Source organism: Rhinatrema bivittatum, unplaced genomic scaffold (genome assembly GCF_901001135.1).
Source record: "Rhinatrema bivittatum unplaced genomic scaffold, aRhiBiv1.1, whole genome shotgun sequence".
In the NCBI taxonomy this organism is placed as follows: Eukaryota; Metazoa; Chordata; class Amphibia; order Gymnophiona; family Rhinatrematidae; genus Rhinatrema; species Rhinatrema bivittatum.
In genome coordinates this window covers 1-21,599 of record NW_021820539.1, presented here as the reverse complement: position 1 = coordinate 21,599, position 21,599 = coordinate 1, and the positions used below count along the sequence as shown (strand labels likewise).

Sequence of the window (21,599 nt, the reverse complement as noted above, 5' to 3'; positions counted from 1 at the left end):
TCCAAATGGGGAAAAAGTGAAGTTTCAAAGCCTCCCATGGGATGAGTTCATGAGAAGTTCATGAAGCAATGCTGCTAGGAGTAACTGGACGGAGCGAACGAGGCCGGGCGTGTGGGAGCTGAGAAGGCTTCTGCCTCTTTCTCAGAGCAGCAGGTTGTGCGGCTGGAGGCTTAGTGGGACCCTAAAGGGCAGAGGTACATTTAAAGAGCCGCTGAGGGCTGGCACGTCTGATCGTCGACAGGGATCCCGCGGCACAGCCATTGGGCCTGCCAGGGTCTCCACACCGGTGACTGATTTCAGAGACTGTGATGGAGTCTTTGTATCCCAGAGATCAAAGAAACCTATAGAGCAGGAAATTGTAAGGAAATGTATCCGCAGAGAGAGACAAGAATTGACAGATTAAAGCTCTGAAGAGAAAAGGCTCCGGAGCATGTGGGAGCTCCTCGCCAACCGGCCGCGCCTTCCTGGGAGGCATGGAATAGAGGAGGGCGGACGTGAAGTCCTGGAGACGCGGCCCGAACCAAGAAGCCAGAAGGAAGGACTCTCTTCAGCTAGGACCAGGAACCAAGCTGAGCGGTTTGGGCTTCCAAAAGCTGGAGGAGGCTGACACTGTAAGGTCATGTACTGTGGTGAGAGGAGCGGGCCTGCACTAGGCAGCAGGAAGTGTCAAACTTTTGGGAGACCTAAGAGGCTTAGCCTGGCCACAGCAAGTCAGACGTTTAGTTAGCCCTTGGATGGAGCCAGGCCTTCGGTTATTTGTTATTCTTACCCCTCATTATTTGTCTCTGTAAGTAAAACTCTTTTTTAGGAAGCACAGTTCGCACTGGAAGCCATGTTTTGCTTTTGCCAAGCAGACAAGGCCCATTCACAGACAGAAAGAGAGAGCAAAAGAGTCAGTAGGGGTGGCAGGGTCTGATCTCAGCCAGCGGGAGTGACAGGGTCTGACATCCTAAGGTCAGAGCGGTGGTACATGGGGCCGGCGTGTATGCATGGGAGGGGGCCTGCATCTATGTGCGGGGGAGCTGCTAATTAAGAAAGGTAGCTAGGGAGTCCCAAGATCGGGTGGGGAGAGCAGTGAACTGGGGGGAGCGGTGGGGATGGGTTTCCACCCGGGACTGCCTGTGCACAAGTGGCTGATGAGGGGGTGCTGGGTGCAGTACTGGCAAATTCAGCTTTTCGATGTTCCCATTTTTACTTCATTCTTGAGGCGGGGTTGTTAGCGTTTATGGTTTTTCACTTCCCCCATTCATCCTTCTAAATGTAAGTAAGTCAGGGATGTTACCGAGCGGATCGACACCTCAGCCCCATGCAGAGGTTAAAACTACCAGAGGGCAAAGAACGAGCACCGCAGCAGCGACTGCAGAAGGGGAGACCCAGGGAACGGAGTTTTAATCATCAGCGGGGACACGCCCACCATGGCACCTCTACCTTTTTACTCCAGAAAAAGCCTAGAGATGCGTATTTAAAGGGCTTTGTCCGGCTAAGTGCGGGATTTATTCGGACAAGCTTTGCTGTTTTTAAGTTTTCCACCTCTCCCAGTGCCTCCAACCTATACCTTCAGCTAAGGTCTCAATCAGAATAAAACTAATCTGGATGAGTCGGAAGCATTCTGCGGGTATTTTGGGGTGGTCACGTAGGCCAGGTTACTCGGATTTTCAGTTATTTGGGCTAACTTGAGGCCTGCCTTAGGGGAGTCCTTAAGTTATCTGGATATAATTTGGATATAGTCGGGTATGTTCAGCGGTGTGGCGGCCACATCTGTACTCGCTGAATATCCCAGTCAAGTCAGCAGGATAAGCGTATCGCCGGCCGTCCCGCAGCTCAATATTGACCCGGCTAAGAAATAAAATAATATATTCAGACCAAAACAAAGACGAGATCTGGGGATTAGAGCAATAAACGCAGCATAGTTTTTTTGGGGCTTTTTTTTTTTTTTTTAAAAGAATATCCACAATGAATATGCATGAGATATATGCAAATATATCTCATGCATATTCATTGTGGATATCCTGAAAACAAAATCTGGTTTTGGGCTCGCCAGGCCCTGTGCTAGCTCGTACTGTTCGTGTAAGAGGGGAATGGTCAGGGAAATGAGTGAAGGAACTTTTGGGATTGAGAATTATGTCCCCTAAACCTGAAAGGTCAAAAGGCTAAGCAGGCCGATCTGCAGGAGTCTGCTAGCTCTCTCTTTAACCATCTGAAACGGGTTTAATCCGCCGCAGGTTACCATTTTGGCTTTCAGTCCTCCCGTGTCCCGACCCAACGGGTCTTCTCTATTTCCTGCTGATCCACACAGGAGCGGACGGAGTAGCAGGAGGGTTCGCCCCATTTGGATTGAGGGAACCTTATTGGCGTGAGAAAGTTAGCCATGGTAAGACACAGGGAGGGTCGTCTTCAAGGGCAGGACCCCCCAGTGAAACTGCGCTTTGCCTGCACATCCGGCAGGAGGATGAAGCTCTGTACGTCCTGCCCGTTTGTGCGTCGGTTTATCCGGATCGGGCGGAGGTGTTCCCAGGCCCAAAGTTATCTGTCTAACTTACTTATATTTAGCCAGATAACATAACTCCTCCCGGGAACAGCTTTTTTATCTGGCTAGATAATGTCTTAGTCGTTTAAAATCTAGCCCGACAAATTGCTCAATATTAAAAAACTTGCCTTTTAGACGGATAAGTTGTGAGTTATCCATCTAAATGGCTTCGAATACTGACCCCCTAAGTGTCCTAGGTGAAATCAAAATAATGTAATAGCTGCAATAAGGCAGGCCGGGAACCACCTTGTACTGAAAAAGGAGAGGGTGTCCACCATGCCCTGTTGCAAGCTGGACCACAGCCTGCTCCGTGGCTGCATCGGCGACATCGGGTCCGAGGAGGAAGTGAATGAGGCCTGACCTTCTGCTTTTATTGGGCCCGGTAGTTTCTCCTTTTGTCTTCCAGCTCAGTGGGGGGCCAGAGCTGGGATTTGGTGACATGAGCCCCCATTCACAGCTACCCCAATTTCAATGGACCCTCCCCCCGGCCCCACTCTTTCCAGTCTGGTCATTGTAGCTCCTTCAAATCTAGCCACTAGGTGCCGCCCTTAAACATGGCCATGGTTCCCCCCTCCCCAAGGAGCTGTGAATGCTGCCTCTGCAGTGGACTCTGTCTAATTAGAAAACAAGGAATAACTCTAGCATAGATCCAGTGGTGGAAATGGACTTGCAGGTTCCTGTTAGACTTCACCCCTAGTAGAGAATGGATTAACCCGCAACAGATCTCAGGCAGCTTACAGGTTGCTCCATAACCTCCTCTTCTCTGTTTTTCAGACTCTCTACCCCTTCCTTTTACAATGCCAGAGGACAAGTACATGGACCTGGTAGAGCATTCTGTGGACCCCGGGGCTCCCAAGTCACCGGAATCCCTGGGCCCCTCCGAAATCCGCAACTATCAACAGCACCAAAGTGAGCCTGCAGCGCCTCCCGGGACAGGGAGGTCTCTGCACCCCAGGGCCACGCAGGAGGAATGGCTGCACCGGCTGCAGGAGCGGCTGGAGAGCCTGAGCAATATGCTGGGCACGGTCAGAACACAGGTAGGAACCCAAGAAGAAATGCACACGGGTGCTGCCACTCTGCAGCCATGGCCTAATGCTAGGCCCTCGCAGTCTGTGATTGGTAGGATAATCCAGGATTCTCTCATTGGGGGGGACGGGGGGGGGGGGGACCACAGAGACAGAGACAATGAGAGCAGGTAAGGTCTGCTGGGCCCATCAAGTCTGCCCAGTCCCCAGGGCATTACCTTATCCTTCTAAGCAGTGATTGATGGGGTGTTATGCTATGCACAGGGCAATAAGCAATTCCCAGGAGAGTTTTCCTTCAGCCTAGTCAGTGTCTCGTGAAACAATGCTTTATTCTGCTAATCGGTGAGCCACAGGACACTGCACTGTCCTGATCCTGGGCCATGTTGTACGCTGATGATCACTGATCTAAGGGATACAGGTTTATCCCCTCCCCACCCCCATGCATGGAGTAATCTACGGCTGTGACTCCAAGACTGATCGTGCCTGCAGAGTCAAAGCTATGGTGGAGATTGCCGGGAACCAGCATCCTGATCGGTTGGTAAAAGATAGCCCAGTCGTGGAGAGGAGACAATCAGTTCACTCAGAGAAAATCAAAATGATCAAACCATGCAGTTAGATTTTGCTGCAATCAAAGGCAAGGGCTGAAAATGCAGACTGCTTGATTAAAAATACACCTTAGTGACAGCAAGGCAATTGGAAACACAGCTTCAGTCTAATATTTACATTTCAATATCTGTTTGAAGGGAAGTTACAACTGATCCCGGGGATGGGCTGTTTCTTGCATAACTTTGATTTTAAACTGCATTCTGTTTTTTGTATTATAGTTCAAGACAATGTGAGAAGTGCAATAAACCAGTCCCCCCTGAAACATGTGGCTTTCCTCCTTGCATGCATGGAAATCCTTTGACCCTGTGCCTGGTTGGGGGGGGGGGGCTTATTCCCTTGGTTCTGCTTTGCCACCTTTGTGTCTGGGGTGTCCCTGGCCCAGCCCAGGTAACCGCTGTCTGTACCTGTTTAGAACACGGACCTTCTGGCTCGCGTCCAGTACCTGGAATCGTGCGAATGCCGGCGCCCCACGTGCTCCTGGGAAGGGAAGGAACACAAGGACGGCGACAGCTGGGAGCAGGATGGCTGCAGCCTCTGCGTGTGCGTCAAGGGGGACGTGACGTGCTCGCTCCGCAGGGAGTGGCCTCAGTGCCGGGGTAAGCTGCGCTATCTTACAGATAAATCATCAGCGTGCAAAGCTCAGCGGCGCTTCTGCATCCCTCCCCTGCCGAGGATTGACCCTTTCCTGCCTGGTGAGGGTTTTGCAGCAGGTTTTAGAGCGGAAGCGGTTCCATACTGGCCTCATCGATAGGGCTGCAGGAGCACGGCACCCGCTGCACAGGCTGCAGGGGCCACTAACCACGCGGATTCGGGAGGGCGGGGTTCCTTCAGCCTATCAGGTCCAAGGGAATTAAGGAGAAATCATAGCAGGGATAGCGTGCAGAAGAGCTGCTGAGCCAGTTCAGGTTGTCTGGATAGTCCGCTAATGTAACCCCAATATTTAAAAAGGGCTCCAGGGGCGGTCCGGGAAACTACAGACCGGTTAGCCTGACTTCAGTGCCAGGAAAAATAGTGGAAAGTGTTCTAAATATCAAAATCACAGAACATATAGTGAGACATGGTTTAATGGAACAAAGTCAGCATGGCTTTACCCAGGGCAAGTCTTGCCTCACAAATCTGCTTCACTTTTTTGAAGGAGTTAATAAACATGTGGATAAAGGTGAACCGCCAGATGTAGTGTACTTGGATTTTCAAGGCGTTTGACAAAGTTCCTCATGAGAGGCTTCTAGGAAAAGTAAAAAGTCATGGGATGGGTGGCGATGTCCTTTTGTGGATCACAAACTGGCTAAAAGACAGGAAACAGAGTAGGATTAAATGGACAATTTTCTCAGTGGGAGTGGGCAGTGGAGTGCCTCAGGGATCTGTATTGGGACCCTTACTTTTCAATATATTTATAAATGATCTGGAAAGAAATACGATAAGTGAGGTAATCAGATTTGCAGATGATACAAAATTGTTCAGAGTAGTTAAATCACAAGCAGATTATGATAAATTGCAGGAAGACCTCATGAGACTGGAAAATTGGGCATCGAAATGGCAGATGAAATTTAATGTGGATAAGTGCAAGGTGATGCATATAGGGAAAAATAACCCATGCTATAGTTACACAATGTTAGGTTCCATATTAGGTGCTACCATCCAAGAAAGAGATCTAGGCGTCATAGTGGATAACACATTGAAATCATCGGTTCAATGTGCTGCAGCAGCCAAAAAAGCAAACAGAATGTTGGGAATTATTAGAAAGGTAATGGTAAATAAAACAGAAAATGTCATAATACCTCTGTATTGCTCCATGGTGAGACCGCACCTTGAATACTGTGTACAATTATGGTCGCCGCAGCTCAAAAAAGATATAGTTACGATGGAGAAAGTACAGAGAAAGGCGACCAAAATGATAAGGGGAATGGAACAGCTCCCCTATGAGGAAAGACTAAAGAGGTTAGCACTTTTCAGCTTGGAGAAGAGACGGCTGAGGGGGGATATGATAGAGATGTTTAAAATCATGAGAGGTCTAGAACGGGTTAATGTGAATCAGTTATTTACTCTTTCGGATAATAGAAGGACTAGGGGGCACTCCTTGAAGTTAGCATGGGGCACATTAAAAACTAATGGGAGAAAGTTCTTTTTCATTCAATGCACAATTAAACTCTGGAATTTGTTGCCAGAGGATGTGGTTAGTGCAGTTAGTATAGCTGTGTTTAAAAAAGGATTGGATAAGTTCTTGGAGGAGAAGTCCATTACCTGCTATTAATTAAGTTGACTTAGAAAATAGCCACTGCTATTACTAGCAGTGGTAACATGGGATAGACTTAGTGTTTGGGTTCTTGCCAGGTTCTTATGGCCTGGATTGGCCACTGTTGGAAACAGGATGCTGGGCTTGATGGACCCTTGGTCTGACCCAGTATGGCATGTTCTTATGATTATCCCATTAAATCTAACCTCATAAAACGTTTGTGGTTAGACTGACGGCAGCTTCTGTGTGGCTACATTTAGGTAGCCACGTTTAGCTTTACCGCTGAATATCACACTAGCCAGCTAAATTTAAAAAAACCCGCCCACACCGCCACCCCTTCCCCTTTTTATATGTCCAGCTAAATCCATGCATGCAGCGATTTTAAGAAGACGTATTTTAGCTAGACCGGGAGGGGACTGGATTTATGCATAAATCTTCTGAATATCGAACCCCCCCCCCCCCAGCTGACAGAATGTGGACTAGTTGAATTGTAGCCGTATTAGCCCAGGAGCTAAGTGGAGTCTGAGTAGTCCGTGAGACCCTAATAAAAGACCGGCGGAACAGATGAGAGCAAACAGGTGCCCTCTTCACCTGTCGCAGAACCTTTTCTTGTCGCCCTGTGTAAGAGAAGAGCCTGAACGTCTCTAGGGTGAAGGTTACTGCTGCTTGAGTTGAGTTTGCTGGGAAGCAGCAGGATTCAGTGCACAGCGAGGTCAGATTGATCGTTCTTCTGACAGCTTGTTATTTCACTGCCTGGCACATACACTTCTAGCTAGGGAGGGTCATTTCACGTGGAGAAGGCACCTGAGATCCTTTGACTTGGGACCTAGGTGTTATTCCCCAGGGGTATTCCAGTCCTGCTATCCTGCACTGGGACAGGGAGTTTGAAATTTGTATTTAAATAGTTTTATTGCTTTTCAATGAAGACCTGAGTACATATCAGAAGCTCGCTCCTTCCTTGTAATGAATTTTTCACTGTACTCCGCTTTGAGGCTTTAATGAGAATCCGTGGGGTTAATTAGATTTGATCAAGCAGATTAGTAAAATAAACTTTGTACATTTTCGACCACTTCTTACAGTTCAATCAGAAAATGCAGGAAATAGCACCTGTCGGAGCTATTCAGTGTAAAATATGCATGGAGGTTTTCAGCATTTCAATAACTTGGCAACAACGCACGTGCTTGCCCTGTGAAATCTGCACAGGATCCTGCTGTTTGCACGGGATCTCCACGTGCTGTTTTCCACTCCCACCCAAAATACGTGTCCCCCCCCCAGGAACACCCCCCACCCCTCAGTCCGGTTAAAAGTCCACGGGTCGTGGTGGCTTAGATTCTGCGCGTCGGGGAACACTTTTTGGCTGTATGTAAAATGCTTTGAGGATCGCCCTCCCCAGGAGCAATTTTCACAAAGCTGTGTAGCGACAAATTATCCACCCAGGACTTTAATGTCTGAGTAATTATCAAGAGAAATCACTCGGACATTTTCTTTTTGGAAGTCACTAAAGGTCCACGAGTGCAGACTCGCTCGTCTGGTTTGCTCCTGCCATTTCTGTGGCTGGGGTGAGGCGGGGGGAGCTGTCTGCATCTCCTGGGAATATTTTAATGTGTCACACTGAGTTTTCTTCCCTGACCAACGTGTGCCCTTGGGACCCTATGATTATGGTAGCTAAATACAGCCACCTGGTGACGTTGACTACATCAAGCCCCTCGGCGTGGGGTGGCCTTTTAACAAGGGATATAGCTGCATCAGTAGGCTGCCAGATCCCTTTTGAATTTTGCCTTCTAAAAGGCAGTGATTGAGTAGTGAGTGACAGGTTACGCACAGGGAGAGGAATGGTCAACAGAAATAAAGGAGGTGGCATTGCCCCTGAAGAAGCCTCTGGTGAGACCTCATTTGAAATGCAGTGCATAATTCTGGAGTCCGCACCTTCAAAATGAGGGTGGCTACTAAAATGGTCAGTGGTCTTCATTTTAAAGCAACATGGGGGCAGGCTTAAAAGAGGAAAGGCAGGACAGAGAGCTATGATAGAGACATTTAAATACCTCCAAGGTATCAATGCACAAGAGATGGGCCTCTTTCCACAGAAAGGAAGCTCTGGAATGAGGGCTCAAGAATAAATTTCTTTACAAAAAAAAAAATACTTTTGTAAAGTGGTTGCATGGAGCAGCCTCCCAGTGAAGGTGGTGGAGACAAAGACAGTATCTGAAATCAAATACGCATGGTGAAGCACAGAGGATCTCTGAGGGCGTGGTAGGGATTGTAGAGCTGAGCAGTTGGTGTGGGTGGGTAGACTAGGTGGGTCATAGGGTCTTTTTCTGCCCTCATGTTTCAATGTATTTTACTCTACCTATCCTGACTAGCCATCATTGGTAATTCCTTTCGGCTCAGTTTTCAAATTGGCATTAAGCCCCCGACTTGGTCAGTTAAGCTGAAGTGAATTTTCAGTCGCACCCTAGCCAGTTAGGGTGCAACTGAAAGTTCTTCTAAATTTAGCTGGCTAGATTCAGGACAGCTATCTCTGCCCTAGGGGTAGTCACAGAAGTTGACAGCTAGCACTGGAAATCAGCCGGCTAACTTCCTGTCCCCTATGCAACCCCTCTCCTGGGATTGCTCACTTTTTAAATGTTGGATCTAGCCAGCTATCTTCAAGAGCTAGCCAGCTAGCCCACTTAGAAAATCCGATCCCATCTTATCTGCTAAGTTGCCGGATAGTGAGAATAGAATACAAAGCTCAGGCTGTGTTCTGTGTCCAGTGGCACCGAGTAATAGGACAGCTATTTTAAAAGGCTGTCAGAGCACACACTGTGCAGCGACTGAGTGTGTATGTAGTATGTACTGATATTTACCCAGGAACCTTAGCAGCTGTGAACTGGGGGTCGCAGAACATCTGCATGTGGAGGTCTCGTTTTGCGCAGTGGCTTTCCTCATCAGAGGGACACCCTGAAGAACCTAGCTCTCCCTTCGCCTCCCTCAGGTTCTTCCCATGACTCCTGTCTGTGTCAGGAGCTGCTCCTGCTAACCCTCTGACTTTATTATTTGAAAGGTTGCAGCTACGAGGGGCGGAACTATACGAATGGCGAGACCTTTTCCACGGATGCCTGCACTGCCTGTGTCTGCCTGGTAAACTGATGGAGGGGGGGGAGTCACGATTTAGTTTATCCTTCTCTGCATGGCCTCTCTCTCCTGTCTCCTTCCCATCCATGCGCTCCTCAGGGAGCCATCGTTCACAGCACACTCCGTCGTACTTGTCCACCTCTCCCATGTCACTCCCCTGCTTCTGAGAGCTTTTGCAATGCTGGTGGAGAGATTGCCTTTTGGGCCACCTTGTGTTTTGTTTGCCTTGCAGGGCGGTGAGGTCTCCTGTAGCCAGGTGGAGTGTCCCGTGGTGACCTGCAGGACCCCTGCGAGGAAGGCTCCCGCGGAGTGCTGCCCCCGATGCGTGGAAGGTCAGGCAGCTCTGGGGATGGTCCTCAGCGACTCCATGGCAGGACGGCAGCCTGCTGGGGTTTCTGCCATGGGGCGCTTCCAGTGCAGGGGAGGGGAGGGGGATGCTGTAGCACTTAATTTAAACCGGGTTTTCTTTAGCCAGGTTTTCAGCTGAATCTACCTGGCTAGGACTGCAGCTGAAAAGGTGGCTGAATCTAGCCAGTCAAACTTTGATTGGTTATATTTAGCAAACGTAGGGCCTGATTCACTAAACTTTTGTTCCCAAGGACACAGGATGGAAGAGAAGCCTTACTGAATGAGGCTGTTAGGGTTCCAAAATGTCTTAATGTGCTAATGTGCATTGTTAGTAATTAGGCGTCGTTAATCTCAGTGGGGCCTATTGCTAACCTTGCACATTAACGGGTTTCAGCAAATGGGCCTCTTAGCCGGCTGGCACTGAATTTCAGCACTAACCAGTTAAGATCTGTAAATCCTTACCTCCCCCAAAAAAACCTACTGATGGGGATTCCCCTTCCTCTTCCTCCCTCCTTCCTTCCTGTCACTTCCGCCACTTTCTTTGGATGGGAGAGAGGGAAGGGGCATCTCTCTTCATTGTCACCCACTCTTCATTGGCGGCCTCTTGACTTTATGGATCCACAGTGTTTATCCCACGCACCTTTGAAGTCCTTCACAGTTCTGGTCTTCACCACTTCCTCCGGAAGGGCATTCCAGGCATCCACCACCCTCTCCGTGAAGAAATACTTCCTGACATTGGTTCTGAATCTTCCTCCCTTGAAGCTCCAGGGAGGAAGATTCAGAACCAATGTCAGGAAGTATTTCTTCACGGAGAGGGTGGTGGATGCCTGGAATGCCCTTCCGGAGGAAGTGGTGAAGACCAGAACTGTGAAGGACTTCAAAGGTGCGTGGGATAAACACTGTGGATCCATAAAGTCAAGAGGCCGCCAATGAAGAGTGGGTGACTCGCCAGAATGATGGCTACTGCCTGGACACAATACCCTTATTCAATAAACATACACATGGTTACTGTGACTCCAACATCACTCTAAGCTTCAACAGCAAGAGGAAATGTGGAAAAAACGATTTGCACTCACAAAGCTGGGAGTAGCTGGCTTGTTACGGCGGTTACTACCCCAAACCAAATGTGCCTGATACTTCACTTTCGATGCACATCCAGCATAGCTCTCTGCTCCAACGGCAGGGGAAAAGAAAAACTGATACTTCACGCATACCCAGCATAGCTTCAATGGCAGGGGAGAAGAAAAAAGGATTCACACTCACAAAGCGGGGAGTAGCTGGCTTGTTACGGCGGTTACTACCCCAAACCAAATGTGCCTGATACTTCACTTTAGATGCATATCCAGCATAGCTCTCTGCTTCAACGGCAGGGGAGAAGAAAAACAACCAATAAGGGCTGTATAACATAGTCTGGGTTAAAACAAATAAGCATGGGTGTAGCTTGCTTATTGCGGCGGTTACTACCCCTACTACCCCCTAACTAATCAAGCTTGATATTTCACTTGGATGCAGCTCCATCACTGCTCTCTACATTAATGGTGGGGGAGGAAGGGAAATAGAACCAAGAGCTAAAAGAAACAGATAAGTATGAGAGAAAAAATGTGTGAAGCTTGCTGGGCAGACTGGATGGGCCGTTTGGTCTTCTTCTGCCGTCATTTCTATGTTTCTATGTTTCTATGACAGGAGAGAGTGGGGTTCCTGCTGGCATTTTGGTTTTTTCTTTTGGACAAGAGGGAAGGAGGAGTAACAGTGACAGTGTCACAGAGCCAGGAATGTAATATAACTAAGAGAAGTTAGGGGTCAGTTTTCAAAGGGTTTACGACCCTGACTTTTGGAGTAAACGTAGCGGCTGAAATAGCGAGCTGCCAGGGAGGCATTTCCCAGGGTGGAGGGGGGGGGGCACTTAGACACCTAAACACAGCGAACAAAATGCAGGCCGAAACCTAGGCAGCCACAGGTTTGCTACCTAGATTTAGGGAACTCTTTTCATAACTGAAGATTCTCCTAAATTTAGGAAGTTAAAATTTAGCCGGCTAGGTCGGGCACCAAGAGCTTTTTAAAAAATGGACTCCTCACTGATACTTCTCTTGCTTTCTTGTGTGTTTTTTCTTACTACTGAATGCGTGGGCTTGGACAGCCAGTACATCTTGCCTACACAGGCCCCTGGGTCTGGGAGAAAGAGAGAAGGGTCCTGCTAGCAGGAGAACTTGTGGTTGTTTTGACTCCATCCTGAATCCTAGTATTGCTCTCGCCCCTTACTCTCTCTTTGGTCGTTCCTTTTTCTTCTTTGTTGGTTTCTTTTATTCAGGATGTGCTGATGGGCACCAGGAAGGAGAGACCTGGAGGCCAGAGCCCTGCACCAGTTGCAGTTGCTTGGTAAGTCCCACTCAGTAACAGGTGGTTCTCTCTCCTGCTCTGCCATTCCCTTTCACACTGTCTCTCTGTTTCCTTCTCCTTTCTGCTTCTCAGTCTCTCTCTCTCTCCTCAGGCAACAGGAATTTCTTAGAGAGCATCTCCCTGGGCTCCTTACCATGACATAAACTTCCCTCTTTCAACCTATCAAGTTTTTTGCCAGGATCTACTAGCAAATTCTGCCTGCACTATACTGCTATGCTGGTGATAATACTACTAATGCTAGACGTGCAGGTAGTGAGTGTGTCAATACTGTGCACACTGCCACCCTAGCGGTAAACACTGCAAATGCTATGCATGCAGATAGTGAGTGTGTTAATACTGTGTTCACTGCTGCCCCACTGATAACACTAGTAATGTTAGGTGTGCAAGTAGTGAGTGTGAAATACTGTGCACACTGCCACCCTAGTGGTAACACTGCTAATGCTATCCATGCAGGACGTGAGTGTGTAAATATTGTGCATATTGCCATCCCACTGATAAAGCTGCTAATGTTAGGCATGCAGGAAGTGAGTCTAAATACTGTGCACACTGCCACCCTAGTGGTTACACTGCTAATGCTAGGCATGCAGATAGTGAGTGTGTAAATACTGTGTTCACTGCTGCCCCACTGATAACACTGGTAATGTTAGGCGTGTAGGTAGTGAGTGTGTAAATACTGTGTTCACTGCTGCCCCACTGATAACACTAGTAATGTTAGGCGTGCAGGACGTGAGTGTGTAAATATTGTGCATACTGCCATCCCACTGATAAAGCTGCTAATGTTAGGCATGTGGGAAGTGAGTCTAAATACTGTGCACACTGCCACCCTAGTGGTTACATTGCTAATGCTAGATGTGAAGGCAGTGAGTGTGTAAATGCTCTACACACTGCTGTCTCAGTGATAACACTGCTAATGCTAGGCATGCAGGTAGTGAGTGTGTAAATACAGTGCACACTGCTGCCCCACTGATAAAACTAATAATGCTAGGTTTGCAGGTAGTAAGTGTGTAAATACTGTGAACACTGCCAACCTAGTGTTAGCACTGCAAATGCTAGGCATGCAGATAGTGAGTGTGTAAATACAGTGCACACTGCTGCCCCACTGATAAAACTAATAATGCTAGGTTTGCAGGTAGTAAGTGTGTAAATACTGTGAACACTGCCAACCTAGTGTTAGCACTGCAAATGCTAGGCATGCAGATAGTGAGTGTGTAAATACTGTGTTCACTGCTGCCCCACTGATAACACTAGTAATGCTAGGCATGCAGATAGTGAGTGTGTAAATACTGTGTTCACTGCTGCCCCACTGATAACACTAGTAATGCTAGGTGTGCAGGTAGTGAGTGTGTAAATACTGTGTATGCTGCCACTCCAGTGATACCTCTGCTGATACTAGGAGTGAAGGTAGTGTTTAAGCACTATGCATGCTGCTTTCCTGGTGGCTAATGCTAGGAGCACAGACCGACGGTGATTGTTTAAGCAATGTGCATGCTGCTAGCACTGATTGTACCTGTTTTCTTTGTATAGGGAGGGCAGGTGATGTGCATCCCAGAAGCCTGCCAGCCTGCCAACTGTGCACACCCTATCCTCCTGCAGGACAAATGTTGCCCAGAGTGCACTGGCTGTGTGCGGCATGGACAGCGCCTGAAGAATGGGCAGAGCTACCAGGCAGACCCTTGCACCAAATGCACCTGTAGGGTGAGTCAGGGCCGAAAATGCAGAAGTAATTGGGCCCATAGAGCTTCTGTTGTCACTTTTCCTGTCATGTCATATGACTGAGTTAAATCTGGTCGCCTGCCACAGATAAAAAAAAGCAGCACCCTCCTCTCTCCGCAGTAGATGCAAACCCCAATCTCCTCCTCCCTGAAGTTCACTTTGTAATTTCTGTCTCCTCTTTGCCCTCACTTTAAAGCTCTGTAGACCCCCCAGTGCCTTCCTCATCACCCCTATCAGAAGCAGACTCTCCAAAGCCCGAACCCTCACCCTGATTCCTGCAACCCCCTCCTGCCTGCTCGCTCCCCTCACGCCCACTCCTCTCCAGGCTGTGAACTTTCTGCCCTCTCCTTTGTGAAGTCCTGCGGTGGCTCCCCAACTCTTTTCATGAGTTAAAATCAAATCAAAGTCAAATGCGCTGTGAAAAATCAGAACGTGTTGCAGAAAGCCCAGTTTCTCTACAGCCCTGCTTTCTATGCGCCAGCAGCTGTTGGGCTGCAAACCTGAATCACTTCCGTTCAGCATTAAGTTGGAGCCCTTAGCTTCAGACGTTGCGGCTCAGGCCAGCCCTCCGTATCCGTCCTGCCTTGGAGATGACCAGGAGGGCTTATGATTTCTCAGACTGGGGCGAGGGCCCTCCAGGGTGAGGCGGGATGGATCTTGCAGGGTGGGGTGAGGAGAGTAAGATGTTTGGCTTGATGTAATTTTACTGCAGCTTCAAACAAGGAGCTGTGTGGGCATTTTACGATGTATCTAGCTTCCTTCTTTGCACACGGTTAGGACAACATTTGTTATGTGAATTTCCGTGTAATAAAGTGCATTGTTGAACATTGACAGTGTTTCCCTAGAGGAAACCGGGCAAGAAATGGAGCGTTCCCGGGCATTAACCAATGGCAGGGCAGGTTTAAAAATGCTCAGTGACATCACAGTGCGCTCTGACCTCCTTGAGATTTCAGCTGGAATGAACGGAACTGGCCTGTTTCCCCCTAGGAAATAGAAAAGAAAAGAGATTCAAAGTGTCAGCAGCGGTGAGAGCAGATAGAAAGTGTGAACAAGGGGTCACAGGCTGCTCTCCTATCTATGACAGAAATTTGAATGCAACTAGTGAACCAGTTCAGAAGTTATGGGGGATGGGATAGTCAAACACAGAGACCCAGTGATCTTACAAGGCCTGTTTCCCTATTGGGGAGACTAAGATGAAAAGCTAATTTTACCTTTTATTGTTGGAGGGTGGGTAACATTTATTTTAGAGAAGAAAAAGAGGGTGTGACATAAAAAGTTTGCCAGGCACTGCATCAGCGCTCGCTGAGCTGTTCATTTCACATGTCAATTCGTTACAGCCACAGAATATCTGAGCATCCTCTGCAGCTATGCCCATTAAACAGGAGCCTTTCTAGGGCAATATGCATGGAATCTGCTTTCCTTTTTCTTTCAGAATGGTAATGTGCAGTGTGAAGGACCTCCGTGCCAAGATCTCAACTGCTTGGAGCAATTCACCCCACCTGGAGAATGCTGTCCCATTTGTAGACCAGGTAACATTTATAGATACATTCATTAGCTCAGAGCTGTCCCACCTGCAGACTAGATAACATTTAAAGATAGATACACCTGGAAAGGATTGTCCCCATATGTGGAACAGGTAACACTTATAGGTACTTCCAGAGAGGGCTGTCCCACCTACAGAACAGGTAACACTTATAGGTACTTCCAGAGAGGGCTGTCCCACCTGCAGAACAGGTAACACTTATAGGTACTTCCAGAGAGGGCTGTCCCACCTGCAGAACAGGTAACACTTATAGACACCTCTGGAGAGGGCTGTCCCACCTGCGGAACAGGTAACACTTATAGGTACCTCCGGAGAGGGCTGTCCCACCTGCGGAACAGGTAACATTTAAAGATAGATACACCTGGAAAGGACTGTCCCCATATGTGGAACAGGTAACACTTATAGGTACTTCCAGAGAGGGCTGTCCCACCTACAGAACAGGTAACACTTATAGGTACCTCCGGAGAGGGCTGTCCCACCTGCGGAACAGGTAACACTTATAGGTACCTCCGGAGAGGGCTGTCCCACCTGCAGAACAGGTAACACTTATAGACACCTCCGGAGAGGGCTGTCCCACCTGCGGAACAGGTAACACTTATAGGTACCTCCGGAGAGGGCTGTCCCACCTGCGGAACAGGTAACATTTAAAGATAGATACATCTGGAGAGGGCTGTCCCACCTGCGGAACAGGTAACACTTATAGATACCTCCGGAGAGGGCTGTCCCACCTGCAGAACAGGTAACACTTATAGACACCTCCGGAGAGGGCTGTCCCACCTGCGGAACAGGTAACACTTATAGGTACCTCCGGAGAGGGCTGTCCCACCTGCAGAACAGGTAACACTTATAGGTACTTCCAGAGAGGGCTGTCCCACCTGCAGAACAGGTAACACTTATAGGTACTTCCAGAGAGGGCTGTCCCACCTGCAGAACAGGTAACATTTAAAGATAGAAAAATCTGGAGAGGGCTGTCCCACCTGCGGAACAGGTAACACTTATAGATACCTCCAGAGAGGGCTGTCCCACCTGCGGAACAGGTAACATTTAAAGATAGATACACCTGGAAAGGACTGTCCCCATATGTGGAACAGGTAACACTTATAGATACCTCCAGAGAGGGCTGTCCCACCTGCAGAACAGGTAACACTTATAGGTACTTCCAGAGAGGGCTGTCCCACCTGCAGAACAGGTAACACTTATAGGTACTTCCGGAGAGGGCTGTCCCACCTGCAGAACAGGTAACACGTATAGATACCTCCGGAGAGGGCTGTCCCACCTGCAGAACAGGTAACATTTAAAGATAGATACACCTGGAAAGGACTGTCCCCATATGTGGAACAGGTAACACTTATAGATACCTCCAGAGAGGGCTGTCCCACCTGCAGACCAGGGAACATTTATAGACAGATATAACTGGAGAGGGCTCTCCCACCTGCAGACCAGGTAATATTTGTAGGTATATACACTGGTAGAGGTCTGTGCCAGCCGCAGGCCAGATAGCATTCATAGGTGCGCATGTGGATAATCTATGTTGAGACATGGTAATATTTAGCTTTCTCTGTTTTTCAGGCTGTGAGTATGAAGGACAACAATACCAAAATGGTGACTACTTCCTGGCTAGGTCCAACCCTTGCCTAAACTGCTCCTGCCTGGTAGGTCGCTCCTTCCCTTGTCTGAGAGTGTGGGAGCACAGAGCAGCGGTGTCTGGAGTGAGGTGCATGCACTAACATTAATATCAGTAGTGAAGTCGCTCTTAAGTGTTGATGAAGTCTGGAAGGTCAGATAGATTAAAGTGCTACCTGCCGGTGGAGGGTTCTGATAGGATTTTATTTTTTTTTGTCTCTCGCAGAATAATCTGGTAAGGTGTGGCCCGGTCCAGTGCCAGTCAGTCACCTGCTCCTCCCCGAGACCTGGGCAGTGCTGCCCCATCTGTCCAGGTACACTCGCCAGTCCAAGCTTCTGCTCCGCCGCATGGCTTGATTCCATCTCTCACAGGGCTGGGATGACAAAGCAGCTCCCAGGGGTGTGCCTAGCAGCATATCCTGTGGTGAGCTGCCTGCATCGTGAAGCATGATGACTCTCTTTTGATTTCAGGTTTTAGAATTTTAGACAAAATACCCAGATGCATGAATATTTTCAACATTTAACTGGTTTGGAAGGGAAGAAATCCCCTTCAGATAGCACGCTGTGAAGCAATTAACGGAGTGCGGCTTGAAGCATCCCTACGACAGCACGAGCTGCTTTGTCGCCGCAGGGCGGGGTGCAAGGGGAAGAGCTGAGTGCTCAGGAGAGCCTCCATTCCTATAAAACCAAATTCGACAGGTTCTCTCTTCCTGGCTCAGCTGCAGGCGTGCCCGAGAGTGCCGCGCGGCGCTAGGTCTGTGCAGGTGTGTGACCCACAGCTACAGCGGGCTTCAGGCCTCACTTACTTTCCCTCTTTGCATCCCTGAAGCCTGCGAGTTGGATGGACGAGCCCTGGAGCACGGAGAGAACGTCACCACTGCGGACGGCTGCCGGAGGTGCATCTGCAAGGTGAGAGGTTAGAGGTCAGCGACCGCCTGCCTAGCGCAGGTCCATTGGTCTCCTCTGAAGCTTCCCTTCCAGCAGGCAGGGCCCCCTATTCCCTTTCAACGATCGTTTTAGAGACCAGGAAGCATTTCCCAAGTTTCTCTTCCCTTTAAAAACCGATTCTGTTTCTAGGGCTTAACTCAATAAGTGGGCAATCTGTGCCCCCCCCATATGGTATATAAGGGGCAGATATTCAGCAACCTGCTGAGCAGCTGAAGTAGCCGGGTAAATGCACCCAGTTCTCTTTGCACGGATATTCAGCCGCATTTTGGGGTTACTTAGCTGGTTAGTGCCGAACAGCATGCTAACCGGCTCGATGTGAAAACTCCCGCCCAGAACCGCATCTGACTCTGCCTCTTTTTAAGCAGCTAAATATGTGCAGTTGCTGATTTTTAACCGCACAAATCTAGTGGGTCAAGGGAGCCACATTTTTGGAACGAGTAAAAAGCCAGAAACTGGCGTAAACCTGTACCTGGTAAACCAGTAATATTACTGAGAAGAGAAATGGTCTCCAATCTCTACTAAGTTATTTTGTGAGCCCTCTCTTTATCAGTGCCTCACCCTATGGGATTCTGGAAACCTTGCTGGCATCATCACTTTTCCACTTGCTGCTAAAGTAAAAACACAAATAGCACAGTTTTCCAAAGGGACATAGACACCTAACTAACAGGTCGATACAGTAAGGCCGCGGTAGAAACAGTGCGGCAGTGTCAGGCGCACCCTTCCTCCCCGCACGCACAGTTCTCTTCACTAACTCCCCGATACTCTCCTCTAATCGCATGCAAATGCATGCCGCGGCTGTGAAGCGATAGGGAAGGGTTATGCCCGCGCAACCCATTTTACTGTATAGGCGCTTAATACAGCACCTATACAGTAACCTGGGTGCGCTGGTACCTGTCATTTCAAATGTCATTTGAAATGTCATTTGAAATGACATTTGGAATGACAGGCACCGGGAGGAGGGAAGTGGCGAAGCGACTTACTTCTTGCTGTGTCTCTCCTCCTCCCGGAGCAGGGCGCGAAAGCAGCCTTGCTCCGGGAGGAGGCGGGACACAGCGGCGAAGCAAAAAAAAAAAACCAAAGGCGCGTGTTCGATCGGGCGGGTGGGCGCGTGTTCGATCGGGCGGGTAGGCGGCAGCAGCAGCGGCAGAGAAGAAAAAAAAAAACAAAAGCAATTTTTTTTTTTCAAAAAGCGACAATTTTGGTTTTTTCCAAAATTACTGTCAAGATCCCAAAAGTAAGTCGCAAAAGTAACTTACTTTTCTGAAGCCATCAGGAACAAGATCGTAGCTCCTCCCGATGAAGACGAAGATGGCCGCCTGCACGGGAAAGCGTGCAATTGGCCAGCTGAAGACGTGACGTCACGACGTTTGGCGTCACGGGATGTGACGTCACGTGTTCAGCGGCCAATTGCACGCTTTCCCGTGCAGGCGGCCATCTTCGTCTTCGTCGGGGGGAGCTACGATCCTGCTGATGGCTTCAGATCCCAGGGGGCGGGTGGGCGCGTGTCCGGCTCCCGCCGCTGCCTGGATGGGTGGGCACGTGTCCGGCTCCCGCCACTGCCTGGATGGGTGGGCGCGTGTCCGGCTGGATGAATGCCCGTGCGATTTTGGCACTCATGGCATGAGCGCCAAAATCGCACGGGCATTCATTCCGGCGGGGGCCGTGCATTCATCCAGGCAGAGGGAGCTGGAGGTCGTTCGCCATCGGCTCCCTCTGCCTGGATGAATGCCTGTGCGATTTTGGCGCTCATGGCATGAGCGCCAAAATCGCACGGGCATCCATTCCGGCGGGGGCCATGCATTCATCCAGGCAGAGGGAACCGTGGGCCGTTTTCGCCACCGGTTCCCTCTGCCTGGATGAATGGCCGTGCGATTTTGGCGCTCATGGCATGAGCGCCAAAATCGTACGGGCATCCATTCCGGCGGGGGCCGTGCATTCATCCAGGCAGAGGGAACCGTGGGCCGTTTTCGCCACCGGTTCCCTCTGCCTGGATGAATGGCCGTGCGATTTTGGCGCTCATGGCATGAGCGCCAAAATCGCACGCGCATCAATTCCGCTGCTGCCCCCGGATCCCGGATGCCGCTTTTTTTGCTTCTTTGCTGCCCCCCCGCTGCCGCTGCCGCTTACCCGCGAAATCGGGAGGAAGGGAGAAGGGACTACCGTAGCAGGCCCGAGCCTTGCTACTTTTTCGGTTTTTTTTTTTTTTTTTTTGCTTCGGGAGGAGGGGACCGGACGGGGCTGCAGGAGACCGGACTGGGGCTATACCGGACGGCTGGACCGGGGACCAGGGCGGGTAAGCAATGTTTTTACACTACACTAACTCCTACTAGGGGGAGGCGGTAAACTAGCACGTTAAGGCCGCGGCAGAACAGCGGGTTACTGAGGAGATAATATCAGCGCCCGTTACAGTATCGGAGGGGAATAGCTAATTCCTTCATTATACAGCTTTTTCGTTCATTTACACATCATATACATGCTGCGTGCGGAAAGGGTTAGGTGTCTATTTTAGGAAGCGCTAAGGACGCGTGAAACTGGAGACTGTATCGCTGAATGGCCTTACTCGTCTGTATTGTGCGCTCCCAGCACGTTACAGACGGGGAATCTTTAACTCAACGTTACTGTATCGACCTGTATGGAATTAGGAACTTAGGTCCCTGCAATAAAAATGTAGCCAGGCTCAGAGGGTAAATTTTAGCCACTGTTGGAATTTAGCTGATGATTCAGGAGGGAGGTGTTGAATGGGGAGGAGAGAAATAATATCACATGCGTATGTAGAATTTTCGAATACATATGCGTCATCCCTATCCCCTTACACTGCCTAACACAACCGCAGATAGAGCACTGCCTCACTTTATCCCTCTCTGTGCCAGCAGGATGGAGAGCTGGAGTGTACAGACATCCGTCAGTGCCTCACTTTATCCCTCTCTCTCTCTCTCTCTCTCTCTCTCTGTGCCAGCAGGATGGAGAGCTGGTGTGTACAGATATCCGTCAGTGCCTCACTTTATCCCTCTCTCTCTCTCTCTCTCTGTGCCAGCAGGATGGAGAGCTGGTGTGTACAGATATCCGTCAGTGCCTCACTTTATCCCTCTCTCTCTCTCTCTCTGTGCCAGCAGGATGGAGAGCTGATGTGTACAGATATCCGTCAGTGCCTCACTTTATCCCTCTCTCTCTCTCTCTCTGTGCCAGCAGGATGGAGAGCTGGTGTGTACAGATATCCGTCAGTGCCTCACTTTATCCCTCTCTCTCTCTCTGTGCCAGCAGGATGGAGAGCTGGTGTGTACAGATATCCGTCAGTGCCTCACTTTATCCTCTCTCTCTCTCTCTCTCTGTGCCAGCAGGATGGAGAGCTGGTGTGTACAGATATCCGTCAGTGCCTCACTTTATCCCTCTCTCTCTGTGCCAGCAGGATGGAGAGCTGGTGTGTACAGATATCCGTCAGTGCCTCACTTTATCCCTCTCTCTCTCTCTCTGTGCCAGCAGGATGGAGAGCTGGTGTGTACAGATATCCGTCAGTGCCTCACT

At 49.4% G+C, this 21,599-nt stretch overlaps 1 protein-coding gene across 1 annotated transcript; it reads left to right on the top strand.

Annotated features, from left to right (window-relative positions):
• Window positions 1–3,301: 3,301 nt before the first annotated feature.
• LOC115081708 (kielin/chordin-like protein) lies at window positions 3,302–21,126 on the top strand (the record flags this gene model as incomplete). The annotated part of the gene is given in 11 exon segments (XM_029586129.1): window positions 3,302–3,564; window positions 4,571–4,754; window positions 9,435–9,511; window positions 9,738–9,837; window positions 12,162–12,229; window positions 13,775–13,945; window positions 15,396–15,492; window positions 17,076–17,158; window positions 17,356–17,443; window positions 17,959–18,038; window positions 21,037–21,126. Coding segments are annotated over 11 exon segments (1,301 nt in total), but the record flags the coding sequence as incomplete, so codon positions are not given.
• Between the last annotated feature and the right edge of the window lie 473 nt (window positions 21,127–21,599).